The sequence below is a fragment of the Paroedura picta genome, chromosome 12 (assembly GCF_049243985.1).
Source record: "Paroedura picta isolate Pp20150507F chromosome 12, Ppicta_v3.0, whole genome shotgun sequence".
Taxonomy (NCBI): Eukaryota; Metazoa; Chordata; class Lepidosauria; order Squamata; family Gekkonidae; genus Paroedura; species Paroedura picta.
Genome location: NC_135380.1, coordinates 29,841,013 through 29,860,586, shown reverse-complemented (window position 1 = coordinate 29,860,586; position 19,574 = coordinate 29,841,013). Strand labels below are relative to the sequence as shown.

The window sequence follows — 19,574 nt, the reverse complement described above, 5'->3', positions numbered from 1 at the left end:
CACACGAAATCCAGAGAACCTAAGTTCACACCCAAAGCTGGCCTTGAAGAATGGTCAGGTTGGCCAAATCCGATCCATGGTCTATACTGTTCATGGTTGCAGATAGGTTGCCAGCTCTGGGTTGGGAAATACCTGAGACTTTGGGGGTGGAAATGGGAGGGGGTGGGATTTTGCATGGGGAGGGACCTCAGTGGAGTATAATGCTGTAGAATGCGCCCTCCAAAGCTGTAAAACTGGCGGATCCCTAAGTCCTACCTGGGGACTGGCATCCCTAGTTGCAGATGACCAAAAAAACCCTCACAGTATCTTCAGAAACTTCATGAGAGATGAAGCACAAGAGCGTCACCCATTTGTGTTTTTGCTTCTTCATGTGCACTGAACCTGTACATCAAGTTTTTGCGCCATTTTCCCTTCCCTCACACCAGTTCCCACCCCCAATAAATTTACCCAAATGTTTACTGTTGTTTTTGTGTCAACTGCTTTAAAAGGGCATAAACAAATAAGGAAAACAGCAGCAGAAAAGGAACAAAGCAAGGAAGGTTCACAATGACAGCATATTAGCACATTCATATGTCCCTAACAGCAAGGGGAGTTTCAAACTGCTTTCTGATAAACTATGAAACAGGGGGGTTAGAAGTGCCATCAATGAATGCACCCCTGTCCAAATCCTCCCTAAGCCACTGTTAGTTTAAGCCAGGGGTAGTCAAATTGCAGCCCTCCAGATGTCCACAAACTTCAATTCCCATGAGCCCCTGCCAGCAAACGCTGGCAGGGGCTCATGGGAATCGTAGTCCATGGACATCTGGAGGGCCGCAGTTTGACTACCCCTGGTTTAAGCCACCTTGTCAATTTCAGTGTCACAATGTAGGTATAGCATAATACTGGCAAAATCCTTACAACAGGCCTGAACTAAGAAAACAGACATGAAGAGCTTTGAGCACTTAAGAGAAATGCTACATAAATATTATTTCACCTAGTATAATAAAATTGCCCTTGTCACACAGCCAGATTCCACAGAAAACTGGCTTCCCAAATAGTTACATGCAGTACACACGAAGTATTAATAGCAGCTCCCACAGGTTGCCTCAGGCTAATCTATACTTTTTATACTAGGTTAACTGTCATAGTATGTTCTCTCACACACACATTCTGGGAATTATTTCTTAGTATATATGCGTGTGTGTGTGTTGAACATTTTCATCTCAGAAACATTTACTCACATAACTGTAGCTTCCTCTGGGGGAGCGGGGGAAGAAACCATTATTAAATCAGTTTAAGTCTCCATTTAAAACAGGATGTTTGTTCAGATGAACATTTTGAGATGGCAGCCAAGATAGTGAAGAAACTGTGAAGTGAAATTTCCAGAAAATCATGTCACTGACATGTTTCACAGTACGTGATGTTAACCATTCCTCCTCACTTCAGAATGGTTGTCTGAGGGTAGAAATAGCCACAACCATTTGGGTAGGCTCCCTATCCTGAGAGGACAAAACAAAATCAGAGTCCAGTGGCACCTTTAAGACCGACAAAGATGTATTCAAGGTGTGAGCTTTCGAGTGCAGGCACACTTCCTCAGACTAAGGAAGAGTGCCTGCACTCGAAAGCTCAGGCCTGGAATAAATCTTTGTTGGTCTTAAAGGTGCCACTGGACTCTGATTTTGTTTTGTTGTGCTGCTTCAGACCAACACAGCTACCCACTTGCATCTATCCTGAGATGAGTTTTTACCTCAAGATTGACAAGCTAAACCAGCGTTTTAAAGATGCCTATATTCCCTTTCCATTCAGAAAGGTGTCAGAAAGATAGCCATTTTCACAGAAACTACTGCAGTGTGTGAAAACAAAAGGCTTGTTTATCTCTTAAACTATTTTGACAACAACGGCTGAATTCAGAATGTAGGGAAAATAGCGGTATGATTTTTTTTGGAGGGGGGGGAGGATCCGATAGCAAAACATGGGTATTCCAGGCCCCCTAGCTAAAGAAGCAAACAGAGTTTTCTTTAAATACAAAAATGGGGCACATTAGCATAATCCCAAAATGAAGAATTTTGCATAATCTTTAAATTAGAAGTTTGCTGGGGGTGTCGGGGGAAGACGCAGGCAGAAATTTCTTCAACGGGGAAAAGGTGGGCTTTTCCAGATCATGCCCTCAGCTACCCCTGAGGAGAATTCAGCCAAACCTGAACTCTGCTCCCCTAATTCCACTGCACTCCCCCCCCCATCACTTTCCCTTGTCAGCTCCCACCATGAAACCACCGCTGGCTTTATAAGAAGATATTCTTTCTATGTTTCCATGGCAACAGAAACAGATTTGGAATGGCAAGTAGCAGCCATGCCATTTGCTCCCCTCCCCAAAAATTGCATGGTAACAAATTGTTTTTTAGACCTACCCAAAAGCTACATGGCAGGGGTTGGGGAACTGCCAACTGACCCGACAAAGAAGCTGGACCACTCTTATGCCTTTGACGCTCTACCTGTATAAAATCAACAGGTAACGCTTTTCCCCATCAAAGAGGGGTGTCAGCTGCTGACCCCTTCCAAGGAAGCTGCCATTGAAAGTACCACAACATACAAAAAGTTGGCAATGCTAGAACTGAAACAAGAGTACGAGGCCTCCCTCCTGACCAGCAGGATTCTGTCCAGCAGGACAGAAAGAGCTATTAACTCTGCGTGGCCTCATGCCCTGCCTGTGTGTTTGTTGGAAGCATCCAGCTTGCCACAGATGGAAAGTCAGGAGTGGTCAAGACAGACCTTTTGCTTCAGTTCCAGTTTTGTACCTTTTAAGCCCTGAAACCACCTGCATGCAGCCCACTGCTGCTTCTGAGCTAACGGCCACAGGAGAATGATTAAGCCAAAGTGGCTGCACATCTGACACTTGTAATTCCACCCTGTACAAGTTCCGCTTCGGACACGGAAGAAGCCAGAAATGGCAAGCCAATGCGGATGGGGGAGACTAACATCCAAAGCTGCTCGGATGTGTCTCTCTTTGTCGTCTGCCGTGTCCCAGATGAGCCCCGCTCACACAGCAGAGGGCAACAGTGCTGTGGAAGTAGCGGCAGATGCCTGCTTCAGCCAACCGGGCCCCCCTCACCCACAAACAGAGGGTTATGCTTTCCCGAGGCCAGAGTGCCTTCTGACCCAGTTTGTGTGCAGACCAGCTGGGCCTATCTGCTTCCTTGTTTGCTGTCGAAACTGTTGCCTCCAGATTAATCAAGGCCACCTTTCCATAAACCAACACCCTGGCTCTGAACTGATAGATAGTAAAACCCGAACGAGACAGGTGACCATGCTGGCCCCTGCCAAAGCCCCCACATAAAATGGGGGGTGGGGGGGTGAAAGGAGTGCGAGATGGGCATGTGGTGTTAATTTGTCACACGCTGGCTCCGTTTCCTCGTGCATTGCCATGGCAACAGTGCGGGTACAGGCCTGCCCGCCCAATGCCACCTGTTCCTCACACGCGAACCGGAGTGTCCGCCTTTGCAACTCAATCCAGCAAAGAGGCTTTGGAAAGAGGCTTAACAAAATAATCATCCTTCTAGAGGAAAAGGGCTGAAAACCCTAAACCAGGGGTAGTCAAACTGCGGCCCTCCAGATGTCCATGGACTACAATTCCCAGGAGCCCCTGCCAGCGAATGCTGGCAGGGGCTCCTGGGAATTGTAGTCCATGGACATCTGGAGGGCTGCAGTTTGACTACCCCTGCCCGAAACTGTGCAGCCATGTTTCTAAGGCACAACACCACAGCCGACTCCTCCAGGCTGTCACTCCAGAAAGCAGGTGGAGGGAGGGAGATGCACATAACTGAACAGTCTTTCCTTACAAGCCAGCCTCCCCCACTGCATTCTGGAAGGCAGCCTGTCCAGGGAAGAGGCTAAGCTAGACTCTTATGACCTCACAAGCTAGTTTTCTATAAAGTTTCAAAATATATTTGTGAGAGAAGTTCCTAATATATTTTTAATATGTTATGAATCGGAGAGGATCACAGGCCTCTTGTTTTCCAGGGCAGCATTTCCAGTTTTGTTTTGCTGTCCTCAAATTCTGTCGAAGGCAAAGAAACAACCCCCCCCCCCCAAGTCAGCATGCTCACAAACTCCTTGCATTGGCTCTGCATCTCTTTGCAGCACCTTCCCAGCTCTTATTTCTTTCCATTTAATGCTCTCTCCACCTCTCTGGCTGAAATTGACAGCACTGAAGGCCCTTCAGTGAAGGGTGCACAGCTGAGCCAAGAAAAGGACATAGGGCTACACTGCAAAGGCCCTTCTGACCAACACAAGCTCCCTGGGGCAGAAACATGTCTTGCATAGTTGGCTCAATGAATCATGTACATTGATGGCATCATTCAAATCACCAATCACACAGCAACCCCACTGAGAAACTTATGTTCTTTCTCCCATGTCATGGGAGGGAGGGGGGGGAGATGAACGGCACCCCAGAAGAAGTATACACTGTGCCTCTAAACAAGCCTAGGCACGCTGCTCTGCAATCCAACTGGGGAAACCCTCCGATTGTGGCTTTTGCTGCCTTGCAGACAAATCAGCCTTTGTTCCAGCTGCAAAGTCAACTTCAGCTACCAACCCCCCTGCCCCAAAAATCCTCAAAAGAACAAGAGACCCAGGCCGAGCCAAGAAAGGGCACGTTTGTTAAAACTTCAGTGAATGCCTTTTCTTCTTTTCTACAGCTGTCCTTCAACACAGTTCCTTGGACATTAGCAATTTATTCCCAAAACTATGTTGCAATTAATTAGGCAAGTGCAAAACACAAAACACAAACACTGGTATGGGGATGGGGAGAACCTTTTGTACCTTTTGGTTTTAAGAAGTTACATTAATAAAAAAAAAAAAACCCTCACTTATCCGACATGATACACTTGGAAATGCCCAACATCCCCTGCGCTATGCACTAGTGAGAATGCAAGGGGGGATACATATATACATGTATGCTTCTATATCTAGAGGCTTAGCAAGAGGCTGAGCAGAGCTAAGAGAAAGGGGGACTGTACTGATGCCATCTTCTGTGTGAAAGGTCTTTGTCTTTTAATATTTTACTAATGTTGGTCTTGAACATGTCTTAATGTAGCTGCTTACTGTACTGTTGATTTTTTTTGCTGGTCCTTACATTGTGGTTGGCTTGGTTTTATTCATTACAACAGGGGTTGCCTTGAAAGCTTGCACAGTTGGGATCATGGGAGTAAAAAAAATGTCAATATGTAAACAGGGGGAATTAAATGCACATGAAGGCAATGGGAGGAGCAAGCACACCATGCGTGTCCAAACACACCCACTGAGATTTTCGGAGGCCAGACTAACCCCAGGTTTCCAAATGCTCACAAAGACCAAAAGATGGTCAGTAACAAGTTTGAGCTGGTGGACGACATGGGAAGATTTGGGTCAAATAACAAAACCTTACTCTCCTCCACAAGGCAGACCACACAAAAATCTCATTCTTGGGAAGAAGAAGGGGGGATGAGGAAGAGAAGTGTGGCACCACTAAAGAAGGCCAACAGTTGCTGACCCTCCACGTTAAAGGCTTCTGCTTGCTCTTCTGTAAGATGCACATGCAAGCTTTAAGAACTGCTCTACTCCTTTACAGAAGCTCACAATTTCCACCATGCTGATAACCATATAAGCACAACACACATCCTTGATGTCACATACATAAAACGAACATCCTTCATGTCACGTATGTCAATCAATCGTACCAAAAGAACCTCCCTGAAAAGTTCTATCCATGCTTTAGACAGAAAAGACATACTTTGCCCAGACCCATACTTCAGAAGATACTGTGTTATCACTGTGCTACAACAATAATTTCCAACTGGATTTTCCTGTGTGGACAAGACACTCCAGTCACAAATCACCACCGTAACAAAACAGTGGCATTAGATGCAATGATAGGTAGATGCCCAGCCCCACACAGAACTCTCCTAAATTCTACAACTGTTACCAGATTTTAGGCTGCCTAGTCCCATAAAATTCAGATTTTACAACTGGAGCCATGCAGGGGTAGTCAAACTGCGGCCCTCCAGATGTCCATGGACTATAATTCCCATGAGCCCCTGCCAGCAAACGCTGGCAGGGGCTCATGGGAATTGTAGTCCATAGACATCTGGAAGGCTGCAATTTGACTACTCCTGTGGACAGAAGAGATAGAAGGAAGTAGAGACAGAGCCGTGGCTCATGGTGAAACTTAAGCAGCAGCCTCCTCTGAGGCTGGGAACTTCTGCAGCATCTTTGTAGTGAGGTGACTGGTTCATTCACTCACACCTGATGTAGAGATGCAACCTGAGGGTTCTTTCCTTTCTCAAGGGAGGTTGCCTGTAGCTTCTCTATTCACTGCCCCTTGCAATTAAGACGCAACATGCTCAACATGGGGTGAGCTCCTCTGAAGAAATGGGGTAATTTTAAATCTTACCTATAGCTACAGATTGGGTAACTCTGGTGTAACTGAATATAAAAGCCCTGGTGGGTCAGACCAGTAGACCATCTTACCTAGCATCCTGTTTCATGGAGTGGCCAACCAGTTGCTCTTAGAAGCCAACAAACAGCACAAGAGGCCTAGGCCTTCTCCTGGGGTTGCCTCCTAGCACTGGTTTAGTGTTTCTGAATATGTAGGTTCTCTTCAGTCATCATGGCTCAAAGCCGTTGATGGATCTCCCCGCCATGAATCTTTTAATGCCATCACTAGCTATACAATTGAATTACTGATTAAAGTATTTCTTTTTGTGTGTCCGTGTACTGAATCTATTACCCAACTTTATTGGGTGCCCCAGAGCTGTAGTTGTCATGTTCCATGTCAGTCTCCAAGGTTGTCCCTCCCAGGCTGGAGTTGTGCTCCTCCACTCCACCCATCCCTCCCAGATTCTTTCCTGTTTATGCCTAGCCTTGCCAGCCAAGCCTGTGAAATGCAATGTTATCTCTCTGTAACTCTCTGAAATGTTAAACATTCTGTGTAGTGACTAGAAGAGCAGGAGCCATCTGGTCTGACTGCCCTGCCATGTACACACCAGTATTCACACCTCTGAGATAAAACACTCTTCCCTGGGAAAGGGTTTTCCTGGGCAGGACTATGGGTGGGGGTCCAAGCCTATATCTGCTTCCTTAGTCCTTTGTCTGGTGTCTTCGTCAGATTCTTGTTCTGTGATGGACTTCCATTGATGCTTTCCTCTGTATGTACCTCCTAATACAACTGACTTTGGTTAACTACCCATTGCCTGGGACTTTGCTCTGTCAGTGCAGAAGGTGAACTGGAAGCACACTCTGTAGGTCATGACAGCATTATGGAAGAGGGAAAGAAATCGCTCTTTATCCACCCAGTGCATATTACTACAAACCTCTATCATGTCCTTTGGTGTAGTGGTTAGGAGCCCAGACTTCTAATCTGGTGAGCCAGGTTAGATTCCGTGCTCCTCCACATGCAACCAGCTGGGTGACCTTGGGCTCGCCACAGCACTGATAGAGCTATTCTGACCGAGCAGTGATATCAGGGCTCCCTCAGCCTCACCTACCTCACAGGGTGCCTGTTGTAGGGAGAGGAAAGGGAAGGTGACTATAAGTCGCTTTGAGACTCCTTCTGGTAGAGAAAAGCAGCATATAAGAACCAACTCTTCGTAGTAGTAGTAATATTTTTTCCTTTAAAACTTTCTGGGTTTAGATCTAAGCTTGGTATTTTTTCCAAAGCTCATGATGGCTAGTAACCTGAGCCCAGGTTAACTTCTCTTGCAGTTTGTCTCACTTCCATGAGACAGTTAGAGCTGTTAGTTCTGGAAGTGCCCCTTGCAGTACGCCTATTTCCTAATAATGCCACTGATGCATTTGAGAGGGGCCAAGTCAAAAGCGGGAGGAAAATGAGCTGAAACAGGTTGTATTTTCTCCCTGAAAGCAGACATCCTACAACTTCCCAAGACAATCACAACCAGTCACACACACACGTAGAATTACTCTGCTCTGATGCAGCGTCTCTCAGCCTAATGCATTCAGCACTGCACCCCACTGCTGCAGAAGAAGGAGGCTACAGCAGCACTGCTGGAACAGGTCATCGCAGAGAGCCGAGGCAGGGGTCTCTTCTGAAGGAGGCAGCAGGAGCAAGGCTACAACTGTCTCTGCTCTCTGCGGTGACGAAACCAGGTTGACAGCTGCAAAGCATCATCGGCCCTGGATCAGATCTCACAGGGCCCTGGATGCTTGCTAAGGAGCCAGAGAAAGCACCAGGAGGAATCTCCGTCCTGCTGTGGAACAACTTTGATCTCCCTTTGCTGGGAAAGCCCCTGTCATGTTAGCCAGAGTTGCCCGGGTCCCTACTCTTCAGTTCTCTGCAGCTGCCATGGAAGCCTGCAATTTTTCTTCAGTACAAAGTACTTAGCACCAAAGCCTATTTTAAACTCCCAAAGACAGGGATAGTCAAACTGCGGCCCTCCAGATGTCCTTGGACTACAATTCCCATGAGCCCCTGCCAGCATTTGCTGGCAGGGGCTCATGAGAATTGTAGTCCATGGACATCTGGAGGGCCGCAGTTTGACTACCCCTGCCCAAAGAGAACAGGGCCAATTCACAGAAATCTTAGAAACCGGTTTCATTTGCCCAGCATTCCCTCTCCGAAGGTGGCCAGCCATATTCTCCTAAGAATGAAACAAACAGAGCATATATCAGTGACAGCCATCCCTGTTGCTCTTCCATAACATCTGGTGGATTGCCGCTGGGCGTGGAGGTTTTCTCTCATGGGTCACAGCCAGACCCATGAGCAGGGTTGGGTGGAAATCACGTTTCCAGGACAGGAGCCGTGCATTCCAAGCCTCTCTAATTTGAAAAAGGTTAAAAGCACCAGACTTTTAATTCCTGCGGAGCCAATACCCTCACTTCTTCCCACACCAAAAAGAAATGCAGAATTCATATGGGAGCCTATGGGTTTAAATGCATGCCAGTTTTCTGCCTGCTTACATGGGGGGTTAGGTTTCTGCTCTGAAAACCATAAAACAAACTGGTTTTGTAGCATAAGGCCAAAGTCCATCTTCATTGGCATTACGTCACTGGCATTGCCAGCTTCCAGCAGCTCACAAGCTGGCCATGAAAAGAAAACTGCCCTCTCTCACTGTTTGTTTCCCAGCACCTGTCCAATGAGAGGTAGACTGCTTCTACACATGGAGGTTCCTCTTCACTTTTATGGCTAATAATCATTGTTAGGTCTTTATTCTTCCATAAATGTGGGTAAGCTCCCTTTAAGGTAATCCAAATTAGGGGACATCATGTCTAGTAGAGATTTCCACACATTCGTTGTGTACAGTAGGAAGGAGACTCTTTTGTCAGCTCTCAATCCATCAATTTGAATTTTATAAGTCTATCATGGCCCTCCTGCACATGGTTATTTGTTTTCGAAGCTACAAATACACACATACTATTTAGCTTTTCTCCTTGGAAAGATTCTACAACCACTTGATTTTTTAAAGCTGTCTTTTCTGCACCTTTTCCTTTGCTACAATATTCTTTTTTCAAAACTGCAACCAGAGCCATACTGAGACACAGGCTGTTTTGCTAATCCCAAGCATAGAAGTTGCCTTTTTCAACAGTGCCATATATGGGGATCGCATTTTCACAAAACTATCAATCAAGCTCTTAAGATCTCAATTCTGGTCAGACCCCACCAATGTCTATTTAAACTTAAGATCTTTTTCCCTTGCCCTGCATCACTTCCTGTTAAACTTGGTTTATTCTGTTATTGCTCACACATACTCCAATTTAGGAGGAGGATGTTGGAGCTCTTCATTTGGTTTTGTTCCTAGATCTTGTCCCTGGCCACTATGTCCGGGATTTCATCATCCAGAACAGTTTGTGGTTATCAACACATGGCATTGCTTCAAAGTTCAGCTCTCCTTCCAGATCATCTTAAATATGGGAAGTAGCTGCAGAAATCACAACTAACCTCTTCAAGGATAATCCTTCTTAAGGAAGCATGTGCAAGCTTTCTTGGGAGTAAGAAGCCTACAAATGGTTGTTTGTCATCACTAGTTAATTTCAAAAGGAGAAGGACTAGTTGCCAAGCACTGAAATTCACAAGCGCTAACCCAGAAACTTTGGCTGCAATTCTAAGAACTCTTTCCCAGGCGAGAGTTCAGTTGAAAAACATGGGACTTGCGTCTGAGAAGACCTGTTTTGGATTACTCCCAGTGAGAGGTTACTCAGAGGCAAAAGTCACACGCTGTTCACATACACAGAGAACTCAAGCAGCAACGTCAGGACTTAAAAGCGAGTGTTCAGGTTGGAGCTCTGGCAATTCCAGCCACACCAAATGCTGCTTTATTCCTCAGAGGCAAAGCTTTCCAAAGAAATAATCCCCAGAAGAATAGTCTTACATCTGACTACTGTGGATTCATCCTACAAAATTCTTTCGTTGTAATGCGCATAAATTAAAGAACGGAAAAAATCGATGCCTCTTCAAGAATCACTTCTGCAGAAAAATCCAATGCAGTGAATGAGATGGAGACAAAACACTAATTCACAGTCCTAAAGGATAAGCATCAAAAAGAGGAGAACACCCCCCCCTTCACAAGGAAGAGTAGAATTTGAAGCCAATGGTATAGGAAGCATTATATCTAAACCACAGAACCTCTTTTTAAATGCCTGGTGTGAATATTATTGATAGACAAGGATTTCCTGTGCATGTGCAGAATGTTCCAAAATGACTGGCCAACCAATCAATACCTGCTCCCACTTGACATGGGCCTGGCCTACTGAAGAAGATGCCTTCACAGAGAATGAAACAGGATTATTGCAAGTTGCTGGAGGGGGTGGGGGGCTAGACCACTATCTCTTCCTCCTCTTTGTAAAACCACCTTCCAACAGACCTAGCTGCTAAGAAATCGTGGTAAAGAAAAGTTTGGCCATAAGCCTCCCCATCCCTTTTTAGAAATTAAGTGCTACTAATGCAACGTCTTGGACAGAAGAGAGAGAATGATCTGGGGAATGGAGAGGGCAGATAAAACCCCAATAGTTTTGCAGGTCTGCCTTCCCCCGAGTCAGAAAGGCTAGTGGGACTGACAAGTATTGAGGAAGGAAGATCAAAATGTTCACGGCAAGGGACAGTAAGAACCGACCCACATAAGATTTGGGGGGGAAGCTAAATATAGCAAGGATTGCAGAAGTCCTGCCAGTTACAGAAGTGCATTGGCACTGGCAGGGGGGGAAAGAAAACGGGAGATGGAGGAGAACACTAAATGCCTGGAGGCTTGGGCTCGGGAGGGCTGATTAAGAGGCAGTAAAGTAGGATGAGGAGGGGTACTGGGTGTTAACAGACCTGAACTGGAGCTGCTGGAGCTGTGCTCACACACAAGTACCCAGATAAGATGTGCAGAAATGCAGGCAAGGACCACCTTATTATACCAGGCACAACCAAGAAGCTGGGATGTCCCAGTGTTTCTGGCCCCATCATCTAAAGCAGGGGTAGTCAAACTGCAGCCCTCCAGATGTCCATGGACTACAATTCCCATGAGCAAATGCTGGCAGGGGCTCATGGGAATTGTGGTCCATGGACATCTGGAGGGCCGCAGTTTGACTACCCCTGACTAAAGTGATGCACAGAACCAGGCCAGGGATGGGGAGGCTCCGGTAGCCTTCTTGTTCTCACTAGCTTGCACTGCATTGAGATGCCATGAGTTGTAGGTCAGGCCTGCTCAGAACTGGCAAAGAGAAACACGCCAGCCAAAGGCAACCAGGAAATATCATAGGGTAAATTCTGCATTTCTCCTATTCAAGAAAGCAGGCAGGAGCCGGAGACATGCATAAGGCGGACATATTTTCACCACCTCCAGGGAAACCAATGTGGATGGGCTGTTCCAGGAATTTAAATGTCCCAGTGGGCCATCTCTGCAAATTCCACAGGGACTAGTGCCTTGAAGTTCTTAAGTGTCAAACAAAGAAGCTGATGAAGATTTTTACATTCTATATTCATTCCTCTTTATATGCTAGAACTATTATTATTATTATTATTATTATTATTATTATTATTTGAAGAATCAGCCTAACAAATTTTCAATTCAGACACTCTGCTAAAGCCTGCCAGATCACGGCCAATCCGATATTCCAGGGATGCTAAGCAAAGCAGGATGGGAATCTTCATCATTTGTTCTTAATCCTCAGCAATAGTAATTGCAGATTTTACTGTGTCTGAAAAAGGAAGCTGGAAGTGATTAGATCTGGCAAGTGACGTCAGAGCCGTATCTCTTTGTGGTCATTAGCTTCCTTCAAAACGCATGTACAAACGAACACATCATCACAAAAATCCGGTGTCAATGAGTCCTGTAGTGTAGACCAGTGGGTCTGCCGCCTGATTCTGACTAATTGGTCCAGCGCACATGTCAAATGGCTGCGCAGAAGAGATGCCAGATTTAGTTCTCTGCATCTCCAGTTAAAGAATGCCACATAGGTGTCGGGAAAGACCACAGACCCTGGGGGTCCTCAGCCGAGCATCAGAGGAAATGAGACTATGACAAGATAAAGCAATGGCCTCATTCAGTAAAAGACTCTTTCATGGGAGAGTCAGGCTGAAATCTCATCATTGTCTCAGTTTTCCCACCTGTAAGAACTTCTCAAGGCAGTGGTTCTCGACCTGGGGGTCGGGAACCCTTTGGGGGTCGAACGACCCTTTCACAGGGGCCGCAGCAGGGCAACCAGCTTGGCGGGCGGATGCCATCCACACAACAGCCTTGCGGGGTAGACTGAGATAGAACGTTCGTCTGTCTGAAGCAGCAGAAAAGAGTGAGATAAGCATGGTGTGACAAGAGACAGAACTGAACTGAGAAACCCCCGAAATAAACCAATTTATATACAATCATGAATGAACAATGGATCTTCATGCCATTGGTCAGTTTTGGTTTAATTTCTGTGAAAGAACCCTTGCATAATTTTATGGCTGGTGGTCACCACATCACGAGGAACTGTATTAGGAAGGTTGAGAAGCACTGCCTCAAGGGATATCTATGGTCAGCAAACACATTGAAAGGCTCAGTAATGTTGACCTGGGCCCAGTTTCTTCTAGGGTGGTGCAACAGGGTTGACAAATGCACCTTCCGGGCTGCAGTATAATAGTGCATCCTCCTTTTGTAAAATGGGAATCTACCCTTCCTCGTGCAGAGCTGCTGGCACAGAAAGCACAAGATGCTCTTTCCCCACAGCCAGCTACGTTTACGAACATTTTAAGGGGGGTGGGGGTGGAGGCACCAGCCCACGAATCTCTCTCCCACATCGATCCCTTCTTTAATCCGCCTGTGCTGAACGAAACCATAACATCCCATAGCAGTGAGTGCCACAGGTGAACTTCACAAGGAATTGCTCCCTTTCTACAGTCGGAAACCTGGCCATAATATTGAACAGCCCTTTGGCTTGACAGGTGGTCTGATTTTCCCTTGAAAAACGCGCAGATAAATTCTTCTGCTCTTTGAAAGCCACACCTGCATTCATAAAATCCGATTCTATGTGAGCATCCCTTGCCATCTTCCCCCGCCCAAGCTGAAAATCATCCAACTGCCCCTTCACAAAAAAGGCTCCTTTATACCCCAATGCCCCAAAAGACCATCTTAGCCCCCCCCCCCCCCCCCAAATCTCTACCACATAATTGAAAAGGATCTTGGTCAAACTAGCCTCCCAAACATAGGTGCCTGGCGCTATAAAGGCTGTGGGCTTATTCTTGTGTCCAGATCCCATCCCTTCCCTCGATTTGATGCTCCCAGGCAAATTCAAACGAAGGGAGGGAGAGGAGGCAGGGATGCTAACAAAGCATCGCTCCAAACCAAGGCACCGCTGCTGACCACCTGTGCCGAAATATGCCCCGATGCCTTCCAAGGGAAGGTTCGGCTTTCGCTTGACCGCCTCCCAAACCAGAGGGGCTGGTTCTGGATTCCTCCCCCTGCACCCGGACTGGAAAGGGAGGGGGGGAGATCACGGCCTTTCCTAAAACTCTCCGATCTCTTGCAATGAAAGCAGGAGGGAGGGGGGAATCTGCCAAACTGCAGCCTCATGGGAGGGGGGTATGGTTTCCCCCACCCATCCCCTTGCCGCCATCGGGGGAGGGGTGGGGTCCTCTCCCCCTTCCCCACCGAAAGGCTTTCGGCCAATGAGCCGTGCCCATTCCGCCTGCATGGCCTTTGGAGGCCTTGTAATCTCGGTTGGGGCTGAGGGAGGACTCGGAAGAGAAGCCGGTCCCATCCCTCCCCCTCCCCGCCGGGTGAGCACCCCAGCAGGCGCCGCCGCCGCCGCCGCCTCCCCCTTCTCGCCTCCCGGCAGCTCTCAAGACAAAACGGCGGCAGCAGGGCCGGGCCAAGCGGGGACCCGATCTCGGGGTGAATTGGAAGGAGCCACCCCTTGCCCTTGCCCTTCCCCACCCGCACCCCCGCACTAACCGGACTCCGTCGCTTGAGGGTCACATTCTTCCACAGCAAGAGGTAGAGTTGGTGCAAAACCCCCATCTTGGCTTCTTCAGCGGCTGCAAGGCATGGGGGGGACGCAAGCTGCGGGGGGGTGCCGGCGAGAAAATGGGGGTGGCCAGGGGAAAAGGAGCCCGGCCCCCACTGCTCTCCTCTCCCCCCAGCCCCCCCCCCCGGACTCTCCCCACCCCGCGCCGCCTTTGTCTGCTGCAAATCTGAGGCTGAGATCAAAGTCGCTAAGAGCCCCCTCCCCACCAAAAAAAAAAAAACTTTTCTATACGGACCGGCTCTGCAACACGATGCAAAAGTGAAAATGGTTTTGGTTTTAAATTCCCCCCCCCCAATAAAAATTGTGCAGTGCCGGGCGGCGTTTGCAAACTCTCTAGATATTGCTTCTAGTCGATTTCGCTTTGTGAGGCGCGCCCCCCCCCCTCTTTCCCAGGTGCACGTCTGTCTGTTGTGATCGCCTTCCCTGCCACTGCATTGCATTTCGTTGCAAATGCAAAGCTCCTAGTCCGGCCCCATCCCAGAGCAGGCCCGGCCTCTTAAAGCGGCAGCGCGCACGGATTTAGCTGGGGGAGGGAGGAAGAGAGGGAAGCGAAGCCGCTGGGCCATCTAATCCGACCACAGGCTAGGATAGCTGCTCTATTTTCCCCTTGCATCCCGACGTAGAAGCAGTTGCGGAAAGAAGGGGGGGGGGGGAGGGAAATGCGTTTTAAAAGATGCTTTTCTCCAGTTCTGGAAAACAGGAGAGCTTTTACCTGTTGGATTTCTGCCTGTACCAGGCACAAAGCCTCTGCAATTAACAATTACCGCTGCGATTTCTCTCCCCCGCCCGGACAGAATCTGGACATCCCGGGTTTTTACTTAGCAATGTTTTACAATGTAATCATCCAAAACATCTAAGCAATGTTTATTTATTCAAAAAACTGCAGCTTCCGGACTGCACAGCCTTGAGAGGAAGTTTATGAAAGCAAAATCACACTACAATAATATATGCCAGATATCTGTTTAAAATCAGTTAAACAGACAACAGTCACATTAAACGTTGACAAAGTGTGGGGAGACTATAAAATTACGCATGGAGTTTTCCCCTCCCTTTTATTCAGTTCTAGAACCTTGGGGAACAGTTGAAATTGATGGGCAATAGATTCAGAGCAGACTTCTTCATTGAAAGAATAATTAACTGGTGGAACTCACTGCCACAGTGAGAATGCAGCGAATGTGGCTTTAAACAGGGGTTAGAGTGGCTACCTGCTTTAGTGACTCAAGGCAACAGTGACCCCCAGAGGCAATTTACCCTATGGAGACTGGATGCAAAGAGACAGCAGTGTGGGAATATTTGACCTCTGTGCCCTTTTTCCTGTATAGTTCCTATATATTTTCCTTTTTCCTATATTTGACCTCTGTGCCCCTTTTCCTGCCCCTATATGGCAGGGGCTCATGGGAATTGTAGTCCATGGGCATCTGAAGGGCCGCAGTTTGACTACCCTTCTAATTCGGTAGTCTTTTTTACTTTTTACAATGTATTAAATAAAGATGTCCTTAAAACTGAATAGGCTATATCAGCCGGATTTCTTCCTTATTGCTAAATTATACAAGAAGTATCCAGAAAGTGCCCATAAACCAGCCACATTCCACACGAAGGAGGGTTTGTTAATGGCTTACGATATGGTACGTTGCCTCAGCCCTTTGAACAGCAAATGGCCGCTTAGCAGGCCAATCAACAACTGCCCAGCAAAAAATTCGGCATACAAAATTACTGACGCACAATAGTGTTTCTTGCAGTTTCACGAGCAAAGAAGAACAGGTCCCCACCCTAAGGCATCTACAGTCTTAAAAAGTGATGAATGTACTCTATTGGAGAACAACATGATGTTTTCCTGAACAGAACCCAGTGTGGTGCTGAGTCGTATCATCCGTGCAACAGGAAAGCAACCAAGACAGAACACATTTGGATTCATTGAGACTAATAAATCAAAAACATTGTGTGTGGTGTATAACATAAAACAAATGACTACATGGAATCGGCCATGCCTGCATTACCAAAGGGAAGCTTATATTCATTCACAGTAAGCACCATGCCTCCCTTTAATTACAAGCTGTAGCCTTATGATACTACAGAGATCCATGGGATGTCAACAGAGCTTCAGCTCGTAGGTTAAGCCCATCTTCTGGATCATGGAAACTCTACATAGATCCTCCATATGTCTTTGAGAGGAACTGATTCTCAGGTGCCTACATAGGGCTCAAGCACACAGTATAAAGGCCATCACAAGGATTTTTAATTGGATGTGCACCTTAATGCCAGATGCATATGTGCCTGATTCAGATCAAGACCAGGCAGGAAAAGGCCTCTGTTCCCCACCACCATACACATGCACTTTGGGTCATGATCCTGGCCTGAGTTGGCCTCAGGGAGCTCGTGTATGGATCAAAAGTGGCTCTTCGGGTGATTTCAGGTAAACAGCTGAAGCCCTCTTTCCCTACAGCCTTGATCCTACTTAGGACTATGCATGTCTGGGAATAAAATTCTCAATGGAAAACTCCCAATTCACATCTAACATGTCTGGCTGCTCCGGGGACTTTCTAAATGTAAAAATTGTCTCTTTGCAGCAGCAAAGAAGAGGTAACTCAGCAACAGGATAGGACTCCTCCATGTCGGGTCTGATTCTTGACTTATCCTGCACTGTTGCACACGCACTGATGCTCAGCCCGTGTTTCATGTCCCTGACTGGCCACTGTCCTGGCCTTGATCCTGGTTAAGCCATAACTCTGCCCACTTTCTGTCATACCGCTGATGTCATATGATTATGACATCATGTACTTGCTACTTAGAGGGTCACTTGCTGCCACCTAGGGGTTCGAAGTAGGGATGCGCAATTTTTTTTTTCCAGATTTGGGTCGATTTGGCCTGAATCGATTCTGTATACGCAGAATCACTCAAATCCCAATACTGGTGTTGTGGTTCAGATCTGGCAAGATTCAGAAATCCTGAATTGATTCAGCTCCATTATACTCTATGGAGCCATTCAAGTCAATGGGAAATTTAGCCTGTCTATGCAGCAGTCTGGTAGGAGTGGGGGGTTGAGGTAGAAGCACCAAATTTGCAGCGTAGCTGTTGGACCGTCTTGAAAAAAAACAAAACCCAAGTTTCAAAAAGATTGAATCAACCAGTTTTCTATCATGGCCATAGCAGTGGGGCCAAATCTGTGGGCACCCAAGTAGGTGCCCCTATCCTCCATTATTTCTATTATTTCCTTGGGGGGGGGGATAGCATGGCAATATAAGCCCAGCAGAATGTCCCAGAGAATCTCTGCAAAGAAAGTGAAGAGGGGGTGTTTTTCCAAGGCCAGCTCAACAGCAGAACCAGTGCAAAACTGCCCAGCAGAATTCCAAGAGGAGAGAGAGCAGGAAGAGTTTCCTGGAATCAACCAGGAGAATGAGGGCTCAGCTTAAAAATACCAAAGAAAATGCAAATCAGCATTTATTGAGGGCCGGGGTTGGCTCAACTAAGCCAAATGCAACCCCTATTTAAAAGCAGGTGCTGGGTCTGAACAGTTTGAAGTCCACTGATTTAACCTGCTAGGCTTCCCGTTGAAGATTCAGAGAACATTTCATGGCAGCTGATCGACCCAATCCAGACAAAGTCTGCTATATCCATGGGCACGGAACATGACCATTGCAGTCAGGTCAGCCCTGCACAAGACCTTCACCTCTGCTGCCCTATCCAGGAGTCCCTTGTGACCCAATCAGAATGTCTCAGCTTCCATTTCCTTGGGACTCAGACACCAGGTTAAACTGCTGACTTGAGTGCAAAAAAACAAAGAAAGAAAGATCTTCCAGCATAATCTGAAGCTGGAACTCGTGCTCCAGGGTGCTGCTGGAACCGGGCCCCCAGGAGTGACCCACCTAGGTGGAGAATGACGGATATATCTGGGGCTCTGTAGGGACGTCACAGGGCCAGCTGCAGAAGCTCTGCAGTATCATTTTGCCCTTTGGATTTCTGCAGCTCACTGGCTGGAAGATGGTCACATGCAAACACAAGCTCTCTCATCCTCTCCCAGAAGTCTGCTGAGGGAGAAGCTGCATCTGGCCAAGAAATCACCCATTTAAGCAACACTTCAGAAGTGCAAGAACTCTTTCAGGGTTTGGAATTGGCAAACACAGCTGCAGCTCAAGCTGGAATTTCCCCAAAAGGCAGAGAACCACACCTGCTAGATTTCTTCCATTTTTCTCGTAATTAAACCAGGGATGCTGAAAACCTCAGTGCAAACTTGATCACTGATCAGCATCTTTCCTTCGAGCCCCTTCACCAGGTAGCTTCAGTACTGCTCTCTGATGTCTGACTTCAAAACCACCCTAAGCAGCTTTGGGCCTGTGCAGCAGGTGTCTGCTTGAGATACAACAGGGGTGGCCAAACTGTGGCTCTCCAGATGTCCTCTGAGGCAGGGGTAGTCAACCTGTGGTCCTCCAGATGTCCATGGACTATGATTCCCATGAGCCCCTGCCAGCATTTGCTGGCAGGGGCTCATGGGAATTGTAGTCCATGGACATCTGGAGGACCACAGGTTGACTACTCCTGCTCTGAGGAACATCTGTCCGTGGACACCTGGAGAGCCATGGTTTGGCCACCCCTGGGGTACAAGATCATCGCTCAGTTTGTTTCTCTCACCTTGTTTACAAGGGCTCAAGGAGGCTCCCGCGGTTCTCCTCACCTCCATTTTATCCTCACAACAACCCTGTGAGGTAGGTTAGGCTAAGAGTGTGCAACTGGCCCAAGGTCACCCAGCCAGTTTCCATGACTGAATGAGGATTTGAATCTAACTGCTACACACACACACTCATTTACTCCTGTGTTGCAGCTGCTTTTGCAATCACACAGTCAGTTATCAAAGATGTCAGTTTATACACACAAACACACACCAGAATCATGCTTGGGTCATCAAAGTGACTTTTACAGCACAGATCACTCTCCTGGGATGAACCTAGGATGCAGTAAGTGACCCACAACTAGAGTCGCCATGTCTGGGTTGGGAAATTCCTGAAGATGATTGCGGAGAGCAGAGTTTGGAGAGATTTCAGTAGGGTACAATGCCATAGCGTCCACGCTCCAAAATAGCCATTTTCTCCAGGGAGACTAAGCTCTGTCAGCTGTAATTGTCATTCCAG

The 19,574-nt window shown here is 47.3% G+C and overlaps 1 protein-coding gene across 3 annotated transcripts in view; it reads right to left on the bottom strand.

The window, feature by feature from the left end:
• Window positions 1–14,566, bottom strand: part of ABCA2 (ATP binding cassette subfamily A member 2) — an 83,971-nt gene extending 69,405 nt beyond the window's left edge. For all 3 annotated transcript variants that reach the window (XM_077307057.1, XM_077307058.1, XM_077307059.1), the window contains exon 1: window positions 14,379–14,566. In XM_077307057.1, coding sequence (XP_077163172.1) covers window positions 14,379–14,444 — 66 coding nt within the window. In that variant the 5' untranslated portion in view covers window positions 14,445–14,566. The remainder of the gene's footprint in view (window positions 1–14,378) is intronic.
• Window positions 14,567–19,574: the final 5,008 nt, after the last annotated feature.